Source organism: Pezoporus wallicus, unplaced genomic scaffold (assembly GCF_028554395.1).
Source record: "Pezoporus wallicus isolate ANWC-B61680 ecotype Strahan unplaced genomic scaffold, APGP_CSIRO_Pwel_v1 contig_2384, whole genome shotgun sequence".
In the NCBI taxonomy this organism is placed as follows: domain Eukaryota; kingdom Metazoa; phylum Chordata; class Aves; order Psittaciformes; family Psittacidae; genus Pezoporus; species Pezoporus wallicus.
Genome location: NW_026640488.1, coordinates 6,496,352 through 6,519,082, shown reverse-complemented (window position 1 = coordinate 6,519,082; position 22,731 = coordinate 6,496,352). Strand labels below are relative to the sequence as shown.

General features: G+C 35.5%; 1 protein-coding gene across 2 annotated transcripts in view; it reads left to right on the top strand.

The window, feature by feature from the left end:
• The window catches only part of SPOCK3 (SPARC (osteonectin), cwcv and kazal like domains proteoglycan 3), a 187,032-nt gene that overhangs the window by 80,769 nt on the left and 83,532 nt on the right, over window positions 1-22,731 (top strand). For both annotated transcript variants that reach the window (XM_057419064.1, XM_057419063.1), the window contains exon 4: window positions 9,037-9,151. In XM_057419064.1, coding sequence (XP_057275047.1) covers window positions 9,037-9,151 — 115 coding nt within the window. The remainder of the gene's footprint in view (window positions 1-9,036; window positions 9,152-22,731) is intronic.

Genomic DNA, 22,731 nt, shown 5'->3' with positions numbered 1-22,731 from the left:
CATTTCTTGTAAACCATTCCACTGAATTATTTTTGGCTTTTATAGTATCTGGTTATATTATACGTCTGTTTACAGCAGAGGTATTGTAGATACCATTTTACAACAGAAATAGATTCTGAAACAATTTCAGATACTTTTGAGTCCTTTGCCTTTTAGCTCTTTATGTTTCATCTACTTAATTCTGTAATAATTTGGGTAACTAAGGATATGCAAATACCTGCAAACAGTTCTCTGTAATTTGTGAGTACATTTCTGTACTATGAACTGAAACGATTTAGAGTCATATTCAATAAAATCATTTGAATCAGTCATTTGCAAGCCTTGGGAGGTCTTAAGGGAGTTTAATAAAGATCTATTACTTGAAGACTAATGTCCTGGGTTCAGCAGGAGCAGTCATGTTTTTCCTTTGTGTTAACTGGTGCAGTGCTGTGTTTTGACTTCTAGCTTGAGAACAGTGTTGGTGAAGCCGATGTTTTCAGTTGTTGCTAAGTGATGTTTACCCTGACCAAGGACTCCGTGAGGCTCATGCTCTGCCAGGGAGGAGGGGAAGCTGTGAGGAAGCAGAGACGGGGCGCCTGACCCGGGCTAGCCGGGGAGGTATTCCATACCACAGCACGTCGTGCCCGGGGTGGGGGGGTAACTGGGAGTTACCCGGAAGGTAACTGGGAGTGAGTGAACGAGTTACCTGACTGGGTTTAAACCACGACAGTTCTTTTTGGCGCCCAACGTGGGGCACGAGGGGTTGAGATAAGAACAGATCTGACTGGATTGATAGTCACTCGTCACAATGCTGATTTATTGGCTCTCAAGGTTTTTCCTCTTGATCTCATAGTTTCAGTATATCATATCTTACGTCCATCCGGTATTTGCTGTATTAGTGTTTTTCAAGTGTGGGGCTTTTAAACTACGACAACTGTGAAAACAGTCATGCAGATTTAACTTTGCTACATTTGATGTGTGCAGTCATGGTCTAGTTTTTATAGCAAAGCTGTGGATGTTTTTTAAACTAGAAATATATATCCACAACTTTCAAGTTAAAATTCAGTACTTTGCAATTAAGATGTAATCTATATCACTTTAAATACAGTTTAGTCTTAATAGTAAATAATCATGAAATATTAACAGCTTTTCAGTTCTGTTCTTTTTGAAATTCATAGTGTCCTCCAACAAAGATACTGTATCTTCATCTGAGACAACATTTTAATCTGATGAATAGTTTCCAGTTTCAGGTATTTGGGTATGTTTAAGAATCCTGTTCACCCAGAAAATACACCAACTCCTGTGTTGAGCTGATTCCCACTGCTCTTTATTACTTTCAGCCAGCCCTTGCCTGAAAAGATCTTTTGTAAATGTCTGAGGAAACCTTTAATGGGTGGATTTTTTTGTTCATTATCTGGTGCCGTGCTTTAGTGGCTATTATTTCTAATAAATTTCACTACTGCAATGTACTTTGGAACTGCCTTGTCCTGTATGGTTCACAGTCTTTGCTTCTAACTCAGATTCCCTGCTTTTTAAAATCTACTTTTTAAATTATATCCTCAAATTGTTTCAGAATTTATTTATGTGGAATCATTGAATGGATTCTAAATTCTTAGAGCTATTTTAAGAATGACTATATAAAGATTTTTAGTGAGGCTAAACCCAGCCCATAATACGAGATTTTGCTTGTCTTCAGTAACAATTCAACCCCTCATTCCTTCTCCCCTGCCACCCTTGCTTTATGTTTTCCTTTTAGGTCTGTACAGTCACCAAATCTTGAATTGTCATAAGATAAATTAAAAGTTTTTTTTTTTTATTTTTGTTTTTAGCCTGGCTAAGTCATGGATTTTGGTAAACATTCAGACCTACAACTAGTTATGTCAGAAAAGCAGAACTATGGCATGGGGCTACAATGACTGACTGGCTGGAGGTGGAGTGTCAGAGCTTTTAAGCTGGCAGCATGCTGAGCAAAGGGTGTGTGGAACTGTTTCTTTGCATTTCACAAACGTACTGAAGTTTAGTCCTGCAAATATCTTCATTTTAAAGTCCTCCTACTTCTGTCTTCTGTGCTGGGATGTCCTCGTTTACTGTCTTGAGTTCCTGAGGACTGTGTGCTTGAATATGTTTTGGTGTGTACTAGGACTGCTGCTTCTTTACAGGTTTACTTAGTTGCCTAATGAACTTTCCTGTGTTTGCCACAGGAATTTAGTAAGAAAGCTTGTAAAATAGCTAACAGAGATAGTTATTAAGGATATGAAATCTGAAATCACACATTACTATTTAGTTGTGAGGGAAAAAGAAATACCTTAATAAATCCTGTGAACATAACCAACCAAATAAAGAATGTAAAGAAGAAAAAAAGACTGCACAGTTTTTCTTCCTTGTATAGATGAATGACAGTTCTTAAAGCACATTTTAAATGTTGAAATCTGACTCTTGGGAACAATTTTCATTTTTTTAACCTCATCATATTTTAAAAATGTTTTCTTAGTTAATTTCATAACTGAGATGTTCCTTGTCTGTTTCTGTAATCCTTTTTATCGCTGGTTGACTTACACATAACTCTTTAGTAATTTTTAATTTACAGTGTGTAAAGAACATACATCCTAGGACATATAAGTCGAAGTGTGGGACTGACATATAAAATTCCTGTTAGTAGCTTCTGCATTGTTCTTGCATTTAGATGAACAGGATTGTGAGAGGATGGTAAGATTTCAGGGTTGTGCCTGAAGTTCTGATATAATTAGCACTCAGTATTTAAGAAATCTGGAGTCAATAATTGTTCTTAAAATCTTGATAGAAAAGTTTTAGATTCCTATTTCACTCACTCACACAGCCATACTCACATCCTTGCCTGAAACCTGACTAAATAATTAGGATTAAGTATAAACTTCATTCAGTTAAAAACTCTGCTAGTGAAGCTACAGCTTGTGGTAGTGTAATATTTGTTAATTTTGAAAGATTTCAAATGAGAGTTTAATATTAAAGATATCAAAACATTTGATAAGCATCAGTATATGAAGATTCCACGTTATCTGACAATATCAGCTGAGTGTTTATGTGATCTGCCTTGCTCTCCTCCCATCTGTTTCTGGAAACTGTGGTTCTGGGATTCTGCTCATTTCTCTAGATCAGTGCTTTTCTCAATGAGAATTTCTGCTTTAGGAGGTCAGAATCGCCGTCTTTCAAAATGGAGAAGTAAAGGCACTTTAGGTATATTCAGGAGTAGTGTGTTTATCAAAGCAGGCAATATGAGTCCTTCTAGGTGTCTGTCTGCCTAAGGCTGTAACCAAGGCATTTGACCAAATTATTGGTATTTTAGTTAAAGCCTATAGATGACTTACATTTATGTTTCCCGTGATCAAATGTGAAAACTTGGCAGGCAAAGTCATCAGACCTGCCTTTTAAACTAGAGGAATTAAACCACTCATGGGATGCTTAAAAAACATAGCTTAAGTTTTGGTAAGTGTAGTAAAGCAAAATGTCTAACTTTTTTTTTATCTTGCCCATCAGAAATGAATCACAAACTTTGGAGACAGAAAATAGAATCTAAGTCTGAAAATTTTGTCCTTAAGCTTTTTCCCCTTTATTTTTATTGGGAACGGAATATTAGGAACATGGCAGAATGCGCTCAGCAGATTGTAAAATAATAGTTACTGTGGATTCTGCCACAGAGCTCGTGTTAAGAGGATTCCTATGCTGTGTCTTGCTAATCTTGATTTTCTATTGTATTCCAAATAAAAATAATAAAAAATATGTTCTGGCTAATGTCAGTTTCTTGGAGTGCTAGCTGTAAATTAACATAAAAAAGAGATAATAGAAAGCTTTGCTGAGTTACTTATCCAAATTTGAATTATAAATAAATAGATCCATTAGTAGTAATCAAATTATTTTTTTAAATATTAATTGCTTTTTTAGCATGTTAAAATAAGTCTATATCCATCTATAAATTCACCAGATGATCTTAACGCTGTTCCATGTATTTTCAGCGGAACAAATGGCTTTTCATTTACAAGTTCTTAGAGAAATAATAGATGATAGTATTTTATACTTTCGTAATACTTGTCATGACAATGCTATTTTTTATGCTTGTTAGAATTTAATTAACACAGCATTTGATAATATTTTAGGCAAATATATGAACAAATGTAAAGCAGGCATATAGGCAAATAACCTGTAGCAAGCACACTTTCCTGAATATCAGGAGCTAAATAAAGCTGACTATTACCAAGTTAATGAAGCTAAGATCATATTTGCATCTTTAGAAGCTGGTTGTATCTGACTTTCTAACGAAGTCAGCTGATACATTATAGCTGCTAATAAAGAACTGATTTCTGGCAAGCCTTAAATACATGTTACTTATGTCTAGGGTCTCCCCACTATAGTGGAAACTATCACCTATTTTTAATGAATTATGCTGTACAATCTACATTTTCACTTCATTTATGGAAAAAAAAGGCCTCTAGCCTTCATAATTATGATATATTTTAGTAGATGTGAATCAGATGAAAACTCAGATTGATGTCTGTTTTATACTGAGATAAGTAGCTCTGAGGGATACATAAATGGCTGCATGTTTGGATTATGACACGTGATATTTTTGGTGTGAACGTTGTGCTGTTTCATAGTGGCATATTTTAACAGAAATGGAAAGGAATATGGTTGTTGTCATTGCAAGTCTGAGTGAGCTCAGGTAAAGCAGATGTGTTTTGTCAGGGGTTTCTAAAGGATGCAGTGAAGAATTAAAGGCTCAATGCCATGTATTTCCAGAGTTAACTGAGTTACATGCTCAGATGAAATCAATAGTACTTTCCCAAGAATAAATTTATGCATTTTCATAGTAGTTTAAGATATTTATGGCACCATGTAGAGACTGGATATATATAGCGAGATATGTCGCTGTATTGTAAGAGAAGTCCAGTCCTTCTCCAGCATGAAAAACTTCGGAGTATGGTTTTAGAAGATGCTTTTCTTGTGGTTTTGTCTTCATTTTCAATGAAAATTTTCCATTTGTCTGTTCCAAGTATGAAGTAAAACAGGCTTTAAAAAAAAAAAAGGCAAGCCATTTCCATGCTTTCATAAATATCTACTTTTTTTAGTCCTTTCAAAGTTGGGAAAATCACTAATACAATTCATAAGTTCACCAATTTTAAAAAGCAAATTAAAAAATGTGATATTGTGCAAAATAGATTAATACAATTTGGATCCTGTGTACTTCACAGCGTAGGGTTGACTACAGCATGTGATACTGAAAGAATGAAGAGAAAGACCTGCACTGCTTTTCAAAGTTCCTAGCAACATTTCTGCCTGTATTTTATCTTTTTGCTAAGCTATAGTGTCAGTCTGGGCAGAATTGACCCCTCAGGTAGCTGATATTTTCACGTTCCAAAATTATGTATCTGTTTGGTCTCTTCCTTGCTCTTACAAGATATGGCAACTTACCAAAAATGTGTCCAGACCCATACATTCTCCTGTGACTTCTGCATCACTAAAACTGGGAATGAAGACATTTTTACAAAAATGTATTGGAAAAATGGAGGCCATATATCACATTTAAGGTGACATATAAAGACTTCTGTAGCTGACAGAGAAGAAGTCCAGCAGGTCACTGAGTGATAATGTGAGTTAATGGCAAGACCATGAGCATTGAACCACCTCAACTTCTCTGTTTCATAGCAAGTGAAACGAACACTCTGTGTGTGCACAGAATGTTATCAGTTAGCCACATTTATAAGTAATTTTTTGTAAGATATTAAATTTTCTTTGAAGAGCATTCTTAGGGGAGTAAAATGGACAGAAATGTTGATATCGGACAGCTGAGTCTGATATCAACAATAGGGCCAGGAAGTGGTTTCCTTGCAGGTACTCCTGCCTTGCACAACTGATTTCTAGCAATAGAGCTTTACCACTACCTTTCATTTAAAAGGCGCAGTTTGTGAATGGGTGCTATACCAAAATGTATTTTTTAACACAGAATTCCAAACAATCTGGTTTAGAATAATCTTTGGTGAGAAAGCCTGTTAAATACATAAGGAACCTAATGGAGCATCAGCATTCAATGCAATTCTTGATTTCTTTTTCTTCCTATCTTTCTGATAGTGCTATCAAAATCCAGCGCTTCTTTGTGTCATCATGCATTCAAAGCCAGTTTCTAATTTGATTTCCTAGTCAAATCTCGTGGAGTTCCACTGAAATATATATTTTTAAATTTTGTTTTAAATGGAATCTTAACTCTTTTCTAGGGATCGTCATTCTGATTCAGCAGTAAACTAGATGTTTTTCCTGGCAAAAAGGCGAAGAGTGACAGTACCATCTCACGGTTATAAAGTTGTGTAACACTGTCTAAAATATGTTATGGCTTGCTAGATTTTTTTTTAATTGTCTAAAAGCACCTTCAGAGTCCCAAGAACTTGGGATAAGAAATACCCATTTCAGTGGGAATGGGAAGTTACATGATCTGTTCCATTCACTCCTGAACTCGGCATCCTTATGTTATTTCAGATTTCTCCTCTCATGTATTTTTATTCCATTAACCTATTCAGTTTTGCAGAGCAGTTAAAGATATGCTTGTATCATATTCCAGTGTTGCTATCTTAGTGTCTCCATTAGAGAACATTCTGGGAAGAGGGACTTGGACCAGTTCATTAAGTGACTTTAAGAAGAGAAAGTATTCGACATGGAATCGAAAATCTAAAGTATATTGGAGAAGGATACTGAATATACTGTTGTTAATTTTTACTCCAAATCTGTTATCCTAGTTCAGTCATATTTTGCTGGATTTGCTTCCTAGTTGTTTAGAGTTGTTATAATCAGACTTATTTTGGATGACTCATTGTGTTTTTATGACTGTTTTGTTGTAGAAATAAAAATACCTGGAAGAGGATTACATCTTTGTATATGTCTTATGCTGCAACTAACAAAATATTTCTTTTCTGTCTGCATTGAATTATTATTATATTAATGATTCAATAACTCTACTGCTTTGTTGGTATGATGTTATGTTTTGCCCAGCTGAATATACTGTTGAGAAGGAAATAATACTGTCAGAGTCACTGCTTAGACTATATTTAATTGTACTTCACGCCACAAAGTCATGTGTCAAAACTGCAACTAATGATCCTGTTTTTTGTTTCCTGGGTACGTGGTTAGTCAGCCTTATGTTAATACCATCTGTCAGTTCAAGTAGAGGTGTGGTTAAAGGTTTACTTTTGATCATGAAGAACAGAGGAAACATGACTTTACTTTCAGAAAATATGTACACAAATACATATTTTATAAGCAAATGTAGAAAACAGCATTTCTGAAATACCAGTCTAGACTGGACAGTAATATGCTAAAGTGAAGATGAACACAGAAAAATACATTCTAGTTGTTCATAGCTTTCTTGCATGAGTTTGTGCATGTGATTTAGCATTTTCAGTAGTGATTTTAAGCAAGGCTTTGGTGTTAAACTTACTAGTATGTTTTTGTGTTGGTTTTTTTTGCTTGTTTTTTGTTTTTTTTGGGGGGGGGGGTGAGGGGGGAGCGGCTAGTCTGTGTATGGAGTGGGTGGCATTAAACTTAAGTAGAAGAATTGAGTTTGGAATCCCAAGAAGACATCATGGATACCAGAGAAGGGAGAAGTCGATTGTTTCTTTTGAAAGCATAAATTTACAGAAACTTTTCTGTATTGTCATGTAGACATGGTTACTCAGGAAGTATGCTATACAAATTTAATGGTAAGTAATGAACAGGATTATTACAGCCAGAAATCAGTATTTGTGGTTTGAAGTGTAGCTCAAAGATGACTGTGGATTAGACTTAAGGACCAGCTACAAAAAAAAAAAAAACAACCAAAAAGCAGAAATAAGAGACTTAGAATATTGCAGGTAGAATTAGTATTTAAGGATGGACTCATACAGACCATGCACCTACATATTTTAGTTTACTTTTCTTTTACTTAAATCTTGTCTCAGTTATAATTGCTCAATAAACTCAGTCAATGTCATTGTTCGGCACTTAATGTTGAATCAGAAGAGCCTAATTGTGTATTAGTAAGAAAGGGAAACTTCTTTCAAGGTAGAAATACTGGTATTTGGGGATTACAGTGAGAAAGTGGAAATTGTTTAAGAAGGTGTGGTGGCTACTTTCTTAGCAAAAAAATGAAGAATTTGGCAGATGGATGCTTTTCCTCTTTTCTGGGTTGGGTTAAATTGCTTATGGACCAGCCCATTGCCATTTATGAGTTTCTGAAGTATTACTGTGCAGTGTACTCAGTAGATGTTACTCTTTCATAGTAAGAACAACAAGAAATGGATGGAGTGGAAGTACATTTTATATATATTTCTGTTTATAGTTATAGCTATAGTTACATTTATTTAATCTTATTCGTATCCTAGCTTACAGCTTTTAAAAATGTGGCAGCCAACATTTGAATGAACAAATGTTCCAAACTCCTGATCAAATGTCATTTGCCTTTCTGACTTGTTTTGCATTACTTTATGGCTTACGGTTTTATTGCGGTTTCAGAAATGCAGTGGCCTTTGAACTATAAAAATCACAAACTTAATTTTGTTTAGAAAGGATATGACTGAAATGGAGAACTGTAAGCAACAGAATCCAGTTCAAGATTGTTTTCTTTGGAAATTTGGTACTCTGAATGACATAATGGCAGGGGGTTCCTGCCTTGGCAGGGGGCTTGGACTAAATAATCTTCAGAGATCCCTTTGAACCCTATCAATTCTATGAGTCTGTGATAATGGTTATGCAAACTTCCCATAAGTCCTAAGCAAATTCTAATATTAAAAAGTCTTTTCAGCTACAGTAAAAACCAGCAGCCTTTGACTGCCTTTGTTACAAATGCTGATCAGGAGGGAGTGGATAGGGTAAGGAATTTTGCACTGCTTCATTTTGCACTGTCTCTGAGTGGTGACAATCACAGCCTTTCAGTCTGGCCTGTTGTACAAGCAGCAGGCCAAGACCCTTCCACATATGTGGTGGGTTTTATGTGTGGTGGGTTTCTTTTCTTAATTGCATGTTTCTAGATAAATGTTAACAATTTTCTAAAATTATTTTTAGCTTTAGATCCGGCTAAAGATCCATGTTTAAAGATGAAATGTAGTCGCCATAAGGTCTGTGTTGCACAGGATCAACAAACTGCTGTTTGCATTAGTCACCGAAGGCTTACGCACAGGTAAATACTTTAAAAGTTAATCCTATAGACTTTTTATAGCATTCATGACTTGACTATAAACCATAAACACACTATAATTAGTTTGGTTATTAAACAACATATGAACAGAGTAAGAGTGGATTTTAGAAGTAATTATGTATGCATGATTTGATTAGAATGTTCAATATTTGATTTTTTTTTGATAGGCTGGTAAACTAGAGGGTGTACATATTTAAACCTCATAAGTTGCTGATACAAATGCATTTACGGGAATGCCTACTGTGTCATTGCCAAATGAATATAATGATTATGATAATGTTCTGCTGCTGTACAGTACTTTGACTTCACCACTTATATTAAGCTAGAGAACTAAAAACTGCCTGTTAAAGTGTAGGTAACAGCCTGTTGCAGTATAAGTTGTTTTTTTGCATGTTGAGGTTTTGTAGGTTTTTGGTTTTTCTTTCTTGTTTCTTTCTCTTCTATGTATTTGAGCAGATTGTCCATTCTTTGCATTCTGGACTGGTTCAATATGTGGAACAAATACATGATAAAGTTATTCCAGAATCCAAATGCAGATTTTTTTTTTTTTTTAATAACAGTTCCAGATGCTCTGTTTATGTAGGTCTTAGAGTAGCAAAATATCAATGTATTTCTGTGGCTTATCTGAGGCAGAAAGTTTTGTATGTAAGGACCTGAATCGTATGCTTAGTTGAGTCATGAGATTGTTGTTTGTTGAGGAGATGGAGTCAAGTTGCAGTTTTAACGTGAGGTTGTTCATTTTTTTGCACTTCAGAAAGGCTAAACTTCAATGACTTGATTGAATAAGTGCTTAACTCAGTAGGGGCGGAAAAGAACTAAGTAAAATAAAAGACTTTCTTGTCTGATGTAAGAGGATCATTTCAAGCTTTTTAGACAGCCAGTAGTTTTATGAATAATATAAGGAACGTTCTTCTGAGTGTGTAGTTGTGTTAAATACACTCATCTGTAGCTTTTCAAACAGTCAAGATAGTACAAAGTGAAAGGTTTAAACTGTTATTGATCTGCAGTTGCAATTAATTAGCAAAAAAGCTCTACATTATTTGAAGAGCTAAACTGTTTATGTCAAACAGTCTCCATGTAGACCTAGACAATTTGGTTTGATAGAGTATTGCATAAGGTGCAAGAATTATTAGCAGATATAGTGAGGTAGTCTAGTATCAACCGTATGTGAACTATCAGGGGAATACGTCAGCTGTGAACAGACTACACAATTTCTGAGAGGTATCACATACATCCATTGAGAACAGTGAAAAAATGACATCTCCAAGTTAAGTATACATGTTAAGGACTGAAAACTTTTTTAGACTAGGTGAAGCTGCATACAGTGGTTTAACTAATAAATGTATTGACATTTGTCGTCATATCTGTATTGTTCCTCCCTAGCACAGTTTTAGAAAGGTAATATTTAAAGAGGCAAAGCTTGTCTGGGTATAATGCAATCTCATAATGGGAAACTTTGGCATCACAGCAACTTTGTGATTGTAATAGGTACTGCAAGTCTGGTCTTGTAAGCCAGGTGAAGCAATAACTGTCCTGAGCCAGGACAGATGTTTTCCAACCTTACATCTCCCTGTTCCCCTATATGATCAGGTTCAAAGAGCAATCAGTTGCTTTGTGCTTTCTTTCTAAAGACGTTCTCTTCATGTAGTCTCTGCCCTTTCTGTAGTATGGTCGGGTAAGAGTATGATTTGCATATTCACAAGCAGGTGTGTCTGCTGGTGCCTTTACCGCTATTATTTTTTTTAGTCCAAGATTTTGTTCCTTTACTCATACCTACAATTTGCATATTGATTTTCACCAGAGCCATCTGTTTTTCCAAGTTCCCAAAGCACAAGTCCACTCATTTATGTCTTGGTAAAAATTAAATGAGAAAGGCTATGTTATCAACTGTCAGGTTTTCTACCTGTATCCATTTCTAACACATCAGTCATGTGTATTCAATCTGCTGGGAATAAATCTCTAGAAAACTTAATCCCAGTAATTTTCCCTTTCTGTTTCATCTGTGTCTGTGTGCATGTGGTATTCTTTAATGCCTGGATAATTTTTATTCTTTTTATTAAAGAAAGGCAGTTGGGGATATCTTCTGGAAAAAATAAAGTGAGACCTTTTCACGTGTTACTGGGAACTCTTCAAACTCTTAATAAAGAACTTGCCCATAGATTTCCCTTTGGGCATATTTGCTGTATAGATCCATCCATGGATGTTGCAGAGATTATTCCCCAAGACTCTTGCAGAGGAAAAGTAATTTTAAGCACGTGAAGTGATACGGTGGCAAAATTATCCTGAAGAGACAGGAAAGAGGAGGTGCTGTATTCCTCCAAGATAAGTAAAAGGTTATGGGCAGCTTTGGGCTATGCTATGGAAAAAAACATGAAATACAGTTATAGAATCATAGAATAGTTAGGATTGGAAAGGACCTTAAGATCATCCAGTTCCAACCTCCCTGCCATGGGCAGGGACAGCTGACACTAAACCATGTCACCCAAGGCTCTGTCCAACCCGGCCTTGAACACCGCCAGGGATGGAGCATTCACAACTTCCTTGGTCAGCCCATTCCAGTGCCTCACCACCCTCACAGTAAAGAACTTCTTCCTTAGCTGAACAGATTATTCTGTAGTGTCATCAAGTTGAAATTCTCAGATTTACAGTTAAATCCTCTGTTATTAGAAGCAGCATTTGCAAGCAGCCCTATTACTTTGTTCATAAATTTCTGTATATAAAACCTGTCACTCTTTAAAGTAATAACATAGAGAGTTACTTATCAATGAAGGCTGATAATTGTATCAAATGGAGAATCACTTTAGTGGTATGTGTTTTGTTTTTTTTGTTTATAGTTTTTTTTTTTTTTTTTTTTTTAGAAAAAACATTTAGAGAAAAAACTCTTAGGTGTGGACATTCCATTATTCTGTCCATGCTGTCCAGGGTGTTCTTAGACTTTTTTGTGTCTGTACGTGCAATTTCCAAACTGTTGTAGCCTTGTATGGATTCCTGAGGGTACCTCAGTACCACAGAATGAAGCATGCAATCGGTGGCTGTCCCAGCTATCTCTAAAGCTGTTAGTGATGTGATATGACATGTTCTCAATAGGATTAGTTAATGTGACAGAACACTATTGATGACGTGATTCTGCATGTACTTTCCTAGGTATTAAAACTTGTGTTAGTTCGCAGGGATCTTAGCTCTGTGCTCTTGCTGCAGCATGTTTGTGTGGTTTCAGTTTCCATGGCAGCAGAGATCATGGTTTCCCCTCAGTCCTGAGATACTGCACACAAGGCTCATTTCCTTTTCTGGGGGACTGCCAGGATGGCCAGTCCTCTTCTAGCGTGCTTCTGCAGTGCCACAGCATCCTGATGCAAGAGCTTCCTGGAAAGACTGAACAGTAGATATAAATGTTGTAGATTATTGGTCATGAGATTAGTTTGGAGTACTAGAGCTTTAGAAAATGTGGGGGCATGGTTAGAAGTGCCAGAGTTTTTTTAGGTAGCAGGTAGTTGCATTTGATTCTCTGCTAGCTATAACTGTGTTGGAAGCTGTGTTCTGTGTGCTATGCTCTTATCTGTGTCTTAGGAAAGAAAGAAGAAATACATGCAGTAGATGCATTAATATTACTTATCAAAGTACTTCCATGCGGATTGCTGTGGAGAGTAGCTGTCTGCAGTAGAATGCATGATAAATAATTCAAAGTCTGGCATAAAATAGAATTCTTCATTGATTCTTTGAAACTCTGGAGGTTGATGCTAACTTTTGCTTGGTTGTTTACCATCCCTTTGTGCTTTCCAATTATTTTTATTGGTTAAGTGGTAGGCTTTATGGAGGAAAAAGAAACCTATAAAGTGTACACACAGTAATGAAATGCTTTTGGAGTATACTTCATTCAGATACAAATACAAATCGAAGAATATCAGAATACAAAATTGCCAATACTGTGATGCAGTGATGTGAATGTTATGGTGACAAGCAGGATGTTCACCATGCTAATAGAAATTTGTCTACTCGTTTTAGTTTTCGATCACTCCGCTTTCAGGAGATTCAAATACTTGAATCTCTTGTACTGAGAATCTGTGGGAACTATGAGTTCACCCCTCTGAGCTTGGGGAAGAGGAAAAAAAGTTAAGTGAATGCTCAGCTAGAAGAGAATTGGACAGGAGGTGAAAAGGGTGAGTCAAAGGAGAAGGGCTGTAGGTGGCAATGGATATTTCTGAATACTTGCAGTAGAATATGTGCGCTTTGCGTGTGCAGAGCAGCAGGCGGTAAAGATAAACCCTTAAATCTTCACCAACTTGTGGTTGCCACTTTGAACAAAGAAAGAATTTGAGGTGACACCATGACACATAGGAACTCATTAAAGCCATAGAAAGCTGGTAGCTAACTAGGCTCGTAAAAGTGGAGGAGTTACTCCAGCAGCAGTCTATTGTAGGTTTGCGTGATAAGTCCTGATAAATAGTCTGTTAGTATAATCTTAGATTTGGAACAGGCAATTATAATTTGAAGTGACACATCATGTAATTTGCTTGAAGAATAAAATTCTGTGAATTGTAGGCTGCTGTAGTAAACTAAGTAGTGTATAGGTGAAGTTCTAAGCAAGTAGGTTAGCTGCAGGTAAAGAGCAGGATTCTAGAAAACTTGAAAAAACAGAGCAGAGTTGCCACCCCGCAGAGTGGCAGAGAATTTTAATGTGAGCATAACAGTAAACATGGGATAATAGCTGTGCTTTCAGTCGGTTTGCTTCTACTGGAATTTTTATTTTTTTTTCGGTACTGCGTGTTTGTCAAGACAAACATGCATTGAAGGTGAAAGAAAGAGAGGCGGAGGGGGGAAAGCATCTGTTGGCTTCAAATGTTTCTCCTCACTTTTATCTCAGACCAGCTGCAGGAGAAAATTTACAAATGAGATAAATTCAGCTGAGATCCAGTTATTATGAAGTCCATTCCAAGACTCAACTGCTTACTGCAAGAAACTGTTGAAATGATGACTTGCTCGATAACATTTAGAAATGTGTTTCGTGTATAAGCTCTGAAAATGAGGAAATTGCAAGACAGATTTGGGGCAAAAAACATGCCCCAAGTAAATCTGAGTGTCTGATATATTATAACCTAGTGACTAACATTGTACTTATTGATCCTAGTGGAATCTAATAAAACAGTCTCTTTTTCCATGAGAAAAAAAAATGTACTGTGTAAAATTGATTGGATACATTAAATCAATCAATGCTTGGATGCATTAAGTTATTCAATGCGTTAAATGCGTGTGCAGTTTTCCTAGGTAAATGTAAATCTGTCTCTTTTATGAATCTCCCACCATACGTTATGTCCCCTGTACCCATTATGAAGGTCTTGCTGTGCTTTTTATGTTTGTTTGTTGTTTTGTTGTTTTTTTTTTCTTATGTGAAATGTGCAAATCAACACAGCAGTTCTCCACTGTGGGAGAAATATATTGTGCTTTTCTCTCTGCTGTGTTATTTTCATAGCATGTTAAGATGGAATAGAGTGTTTGGAGACCAACAGCTATTATTTGTGTAAGGACCTCAAACTTCCTATTGAATTTCTCACACTCTCCAATCATTTATTCTTAGGTTTCAGATTACAATTACAATGGCTTCCTAATTCAGTTTTATTTCACATTCTAGTTATAGGAAATCTCTAGAGAATTATTTAGAAATAAGGGATCATTCCTTTTGTAACACAGCTTATGATTTATTTTCTCTTTTGTGGATTACGGTCCCTTCTTTGTCTTGTTTTTGCACTGCTCTTTTTTCTTTATGGTTGCAGTCTATACCTATGTCATTTCGACAACTTAGGGAAGGTGTTCACAAGAGGAACAGAATTGTCTTATCATAGAGGTATGCAGCTTTTTGGATCTTCTTTATGAGTAACTAATTTCCAATAAATATTAGCTAAGCAAAAGATTCTGATATTTTATTATAACATATATTAATTTTAATAATTATTATTTTTTTTAATTCTTAAAAATAACCCATTTTCTTAAAGTAAAGGTGAAGGTAGGGTAGGTGACTTAATGGTAAAAGCATTTCAGTTACAGATTGTCATTTTCCAGGTAAATGACAAGAATTCATTAGTAATGGATAGAGAGTCATAACAAACACTTAACTAAGACAAAGAAACAAAAAGTTGTAATTGCTCTTTTTTTATTAGAGCTTCAGAAGGCATGGTCCAGGGAAGTGTGCAGGCTGGACCCCTGTGAAATGTGAAGCTGGGTCGGATGTGAGCAATATAGAGGGCCTAATGATACAGAATTCACTGTATTAAGGTAGTGAAAGTGTGTTGCAGGTACTATCTAGCTGAAATGTGTCCTCTGCTGTTTCTTCAGAGTTCTAGGAAATGAAGTTAGGTTTAGTGAGAGTTGTTCCCTGTCCTTAAGCTTGTGTGGAGTAGTAAAAAAAAAAAAAATAAACTGATTGCGGGTGCAGACCTGAAGTTACAATGACTTCACTATTAGAGCATGTCAAAGAGTGTCAGTTTACTATACACTCACAGAATGGCAAAGTGTTTTATCACTTAATCAATCTAATTTACTAAGGTAGGTTAGTTGCATGGTTTGATTTTTGTGCTAGCATTTAATCTTCCTATAACTTCTTTAGGCTTTTGAGAGTTAAATGACATTTCCAAGTGCTGATTTGGTTCAAATCATTGGTCATCTAGTCCATTCTCTTGCCTTGGACTCTTTCCCTTTTACAGCGTTTTTAAAGAATGTGGAAAACTAGTCTAAATACTGGATTATGAGGAGTTTGTCCCTAGGTACATTCACTGTAGTATTATAACATGAGGGAAATGTTCCATCTCAGCTTTGAAATGGTGAGTGTTGGGTCCTGAAGCATGAGACGGGTTAACCTTTTCCTGTTATAGATGATGTGACAGAAGTCTAGAGTAAATTTCAAGTGCTGCAAAACTGTGTCACTGATTCCATTGCGAAAGCAAACCTGAACTTCTGCATCCATGGTGTGGTACTGCATGGCTGAGACTGTGCTCCCAGGCATAAAAAGCATCCATGTCTGAGAGGCCTATTTGATAAGAAAAGTGCACACACATACATGCACATGTACATGCATACATTCACGTGTGCACAGGTATATGTATTTTTTTCTGTTCATATCATATGGACATGTGTATCCAAGATTTCCAGAACCTTATACTTTGAAATATGAGATATTTTACTATTGCTCTCACTTTACAATTAAAGAAAGAGGGTTTTCAATTTAGACTTGCTACCACTAAGTCTTTGATTTAGGGAAAAAAAAAGAAAAAGGAAACAAAAGCTGTTAATTGCAAATCTTCTTTGTTAAAAAAAAAGAATAAATGTAGTTGTATTAAGTGGTCCACGCAGTTTTGAAAGAGACACTGTTAGAACTGATATGGAAGATGCTGTATTTGATTAGAATCTGAAATAGCCTTGCACTCATTTGATCAGAAAAAAAAAGAAAAAAAGCAGAGGAGAAGGAGCAGTATAGCTTTGTAGCTTTTTAGGTGCTGCAACATTTTATTACGAGGTCAAATAAAGACTTAAAAAAAATGGAGCAAAACAAAGGATTTGCTCTGGGCAGATTGTGTGGAAGTTGCAAACACCACTATTTAGGATGTCATCATTTCACACTATAATGCTGCTTAAGAAGGCCAGCTGGTGCAGTTAAGTCCCTTATTGGAAATTTTACTCTGATTCATTACTGTGATTTGTAGTTGTACACAGAAACACTTAATCATTCTTATGCTCCAAGCTCTATTGAATCTACTGAAGGCTTTCTGGTTCTCTGCATAATTTGTGCTGCCAGTATGCCAGCTTGGCAGTGTTTCAGGCTTGTTGCATTATCTATGTTTGTTTGCACAGGAAGTGATGCTGCACATAGGCTGAATTTACAGTAATTCTTTTGTAATAAGCTAATGAGCAGCACTACTTCATTCACAATACTAACATTATATAGCTTTGATTAGTCCAGTTATTCTGTAACTATGCCATTGTGACCGTACTTACACTCTGCAGAGTACTGAAAAGGAAATTTGCTTAGCTATAGCTTAATTGAACTTGTTGAGAAAATAATTTGGACTTTTATGTGCTTAAAAAAGAGGTGAAAATGTGAATATTTGTGAGATATCTGTATGCTCTATGAATTAATTTATTATAAGAAAAAAAGTGAAGCTTTTATTTTTTTTTACTGTTGTTTCGTTTCATTGGGAAGGAAAAAAGGTTTTACATATGTTGCAAAGGCCTCTTTTTCCTTGGTGTGTGTTTCTCCCATTCATTTTAGTGGGAATTATGGATATAGAGCTAGAGGAAAACAGAATCCTCTAATGGTGTTCATTCTCTCTCTGTAACTTCTGCTAACAGTGACAGAAGATACATATTTAGATTGCAAGAATGTGTATTGCAGTACCAATGTTGTCCATATCAGCATTAATATTTCTTAAGGTTGTAATTTACCCATACAATATTTATACTTTTTGCAGACAAACTTCAAAACTCAAAAATTGCTGTCCTTACAAAAACAAAAATAATTAACCCCATCCCTCCCCAACCCAAACTGTGTCTGTAGAAATAGAAATTTTATTATTTTTTTTTTTCCCCTTGGTATGTAATATATGTTTTGTAGGAGATCAAAGCAAACTTGAAATAAGAAACCCAAGTAGAACTTCTGTATTCTGTTTATTAGCAGAACAGGTATTTTCGCTATACTTTTCCCATTCAAAGACCATGATACACCTAGTTTTAAGGAAAATAAGGACTCCTACTTTAGACTAACACAGGTGGACTTAAGTTAGTAAGTCCTAGACCTACTCATATTTTACCAGCTCCAGTAATCTTATTCAATTCTCAGTGGCCTGTAGGAGTGACAGGGTGCACTGGATACTCAGCTGGCATCATGAGTTTTTCAGCGATCATGAGTGTCCTACTTTCCACTTCTGCAATGAGATTATAAACTAGGATTGGGATCCTTTTGCAGGAAAATGGAGGTTGATTTGTTGTATTTCTTTCTGCTTTACTGCCAGTTGCTGAGGGTACCCTCGGTTCTGCTACCTCCTAAAAGGCAGTAAATTAGGGCACTTCTGTTAAAAAACATAAGAAAGAATTAGGAAATGTGTTGTGTGATCTAGGAAAGCACTGCTGTTAAGAGTGTAAAACTTTTGACTAAACCCTGGGGAATTTTAATGTGCTTCCCTTTAACAAAAATTTGTTTGTGAGCTTTTATGATTTTGTATCATTTTAAAATGGACTTTTTCCTCACAGTATTCATGAGAGTCTACTACTTAAAAAGATTGCCTTTTTGTCAACAAAAGCAAGAACAATGATGAAGATAGTGCTTATAAATAATTTCTCTGTCCTTAACTATGAAGTTGTGATTGTAGTCTATAATAATAAAATTCATTGTGGACTAATGTAAACATTGAAATAATAGAAAAGTATAAGAATAAAGTCTTTGACTATCAATTTATCAGAAAAAAATATGAAAAATGAATTCAGGAACCCCTCCTTACCCCTCCTTACAAATATCTATCTAAAGTAAAGCTTGCCATTTGTTTTTGTACTGCTTGAAAAATTAGCTGTCAGTATCAGGTTTCAGAGTGCTTTATTAGACTACATTATCAATTGTAAAATAGCTGATGCAAACATTTGTAATTAATTACTGCTTAATTTGGAAAGTGTTAGTGGGTTGTGGGTTTAGGTTTTTGTGCATGTCTTTTAGTGCTAAAATGCCTTAATACTGGGTAATGGAGAAGAATTAAACTTCAGGATGTGTATATGCGAGGGGGTTCTTTTACAGGTTTTAAAATTTGGATCAGATTATAATTAGGTACTTTTATTACTGTCTAGCATAAATATAATGCATTTCATTTTATGTGTAGTTCTTGCTTCATAATTTGTGTTTATAGAATCAGAATACATCTGTTGTTTTGTTCACTTATCAGTGGTGAGAAAACTCTATGTGAAATGGAGTAGGACTAGTATTTAGGGAATAGAAATCCTTCTTCTCATTTCCATTCGTGTAAAGCAACACATTTAAGGTTTCCAGTGATGGAAAATACATTAATTGTAGCAGATGGACATGTTTGTGATTGTAGAGTGAAGTATGTCCATATACTGGTACTTTACAATAAAATGTACTACTGCTTTTGGAAATCAAATAGTGTACTTATGACAGCAAAGGCATGTCAGCAGTCACTAAATGTTCGTCTTTGTTACTTGGCCAGTTATATAAGGGGGTACTGTGTCTGTTTGGTAGTGCTTTTATATTTCTCTTTCAAAATGCCAAAACCCTTTTCATGTGTCCAGATTGTCAGAATTAAGCTTGCTTTATAGAACGCTGTAGTCTGATACAAGAGAACAGTAATATTATACTTACAGGTATGTCTTGTTTCACAGACCACTGTATATTTTATATCAGAGTCTTACTGCCTAAAAAAAAAAATAAATTAAAAAAAATGTTTTTTGCCATTTTATGTCTTTACCTAAATATTAAAATACTTATACAAATACTTTTCCTAAAACACTTAAGCAACTTCTGTAGTAGTAGTAGTAGTAGTAGTAATAATAATAATAATAATAATAATAAATTCTTATAATCACAATGCAGTTAAGTCTGGATTTAAAGCTTCCTGAATCTGTGGGAGCCACTGCCTTAGTTCAGGCAGTATCAGTAGAGGTGTTTCGGAGATGCTTTGGGTTTATTGTACATGTGCACACAATCCACACAATGCGTCGCACTGTAGATTCTGTTTCTGGAAGTCTCAGACAAATGCTAAATTCTGTCTAGACAAAGCTTCTAGGTGAGGAAGAGAAGAGGTCATACTTGAGGAAATCTTCACTCACTGTAGCCATGACTCCAGCATGATCTGATTCAATTCCCTTCAGGGAGACTTCTTTCAAATACAAACCTTCAATATATATCTACTACTAAACTAGCTAATGGCATGTAAGGATCAAGCCATCCAAAGTTATCTTCTTAGAGAATATGCAGTAATCAACATTTAATTTTTTTCACTGAGAATTCATGTGATTTAATCCTTTATGCTGTGCATGGCAACATCATTTATCCATTGTGCTAATTCCTACTCTTTCTGCCTGAAGCATAGATTAGTTTAATGCAGAGACCAAAATATAAAAACTGCTGTATAATACAGCCATTTCAGTCTTTGAAATCTTGCCTCTGGGAAAGGTGTTTCACAGAGGAATATGCCTAGGTGGATTTTTTCTTGTCAGAGAACGTAAAAAGTTAAAGTAGGTAACATTATTGTTATTCAGGGATTGCTCCATTTCTTGATCAGCTCAAGATCCGTGCACATAAATATTTCTGAAAATACTGGCATACATGAGGTAGCAGATTGAAGAAACCTGTTTTATTTTGATGTGACCCTACTGCCACAGAGCTCTTGGTCAGCATTGTGGTTAAAATGAAAGTTTAGATGTGTGTGAAGAGATAAAAACGTCCTCTAAGCTACCATACAGTTAAGACAGCTAATTTTTCTGACGTGGCAAAATTGTTCTTGGCAATAGAGGTGTAACTTTTGCCTGTAGTCACTGTCCTATCAAGCTTTTGCTACAGCTGCTGTCTAAAAGGAGGTGCTGTAATGGATCAGCAGACTGGACCAATTAGATACCACAATTCACTTCCTTGCTAAAGATATTCAGATACCAGAAGACAGTTATTTTATATTTGCTTGAACGTATAAAGACCACAATAAAAATAAATATTGCACTAAACTGTGAATTGGTGATGAGAAAAATAGCACTGGAAAATGTAGCATTGACTGCTCTCGGGATTTCTAAAAGCAAAAAAAAATCACGCTGTTAAGCAAACAGTTGCTTTCCCAAGCCAATTATTAAATGCTTTCTGTGCCTCATAGGGGGAGCAGAAAATACCTCTTTCCATTTATCTCTCAATAGATTACTTTTACCTTCACCCATGTGACCCACAGCCCTTTTGTCATTTATTGCATTGCAATCTTCGAACTTCAAAGCTGGATTTGTGGTTGATCTTTTAAAGCAAAGTATTTGGAAACATGTTCAGCTCTGAGGCTGGAGTGATGAACTCATAATTTTGCAGAATCATGACTTTGAAGATGAAATTAGGCAGCTAAATTAAGATAAAAGTTGTGTTTTCATATGCAGAATACCAGGGGTACGCAGCTGGGGCCTCAGCAAGACCCCCAGTTGTATGAAGATGGAGGCCTTAGCAAAAGCTGAAGCCTGAATTATCTTTCTTTTTTCTTTTTTTTTTTTTCCCTCCAGTTTTTCTGAACAAATTCAATTAATTATTAAATATTTAGGGGATTTTCCAAACTTCATGATGCAGAATGAAGGCAAAGTTTAAACCAAATGCTTAAAGCAGAAACACATTTCTCTTGGTGTTACCATCATGTAAATACTTATTTTTACCTTTCATAGCGTGTTATTGTTTCCTTAGAATTTGTTCTCTTGATATTTTTCATGTAGTTTTCTTCACTGTTCTCTCTCTTCAACAATAATGCAGGGTTGCGTTTTTATGTATTACTTTGCTGTTTCACAGTACTTGAAGCTTTTACTTAGCATGGCTGAATATTCATGCAGTCATGTCTGCAAACCCAAAATAAGCCATGGTAAGAGATGCTTTATGGGGGCTAGAATGGTGGAGAGATAGGTTATGTATTATCCTGTAGGTACCATTTTATGGAATTCACATTAGAGTAATTAAGGAAGGAAGAAAGAAGAAGGAAGAAGCTAGACTGAGGATGCTTATGAACATTAATAGAAAAAAATCAAAATAAAATGGGAAACTTATGGAGCTTCCGAATGACAGAGCAAGTTATATCTAGCTTTTTGACTACCAAATTATTCTGTGGGATCAAGGTGTTTGTTTTTTTTTTTTATAAAAAGACACATAGGGAATATAATGCCAACTTAGATAAAAGAGAACTATCATGCTAGACTGAGTAACATGAAACAACATTAGAGTAGTTCGTAAAACTAGTGTTACTGTCAGTTTATTTCTCCTCCATGTCCTGATCATGGATATCTCTGTTTTATGTTAAATTTCCATCTTTAGCTATTTTATTTGTGTGTATGAATTATCAGCCAAGAAAACCTCACACTTTTAGTCTGTTTGATTTTCTCACCTCAAGCAACAGTGCAAGTAATACTTTATGTTTCAAAAAAGAGTTTAATTTCTAGATGCCAATGAGGAGCAACACAGATTTTGATGTTTGTTCAAGGAATTTCTGCATATTTGACAATGTGGCTGACCACAGTGTACAGATCTATTACAAAGTGAATGTGCAGGAGAAATGGTACTCTTTTGGGTTTGCCATGTGTATGTATGAATTTCATTGCATAGGCAGATGCTGAGATGAATTAGCTGAGATTTAAGGAGAAACACTCCTGACCTATGAGAAACTTAGTCTGTCTTCAATAGTAAGCAAAAGAAAATTAAAAAAAAAGGAAAATACAGAGTTTGGGGTGTCCTTTATTTAATGTAAAAAAGTATCAATAGAATTATTTAGTACAATTTAGTTCAGCAGATGGTTTTCTATGAATATTTTTACTACCCAATTTTGCTGGACTGTCATCTTACTATACACCTA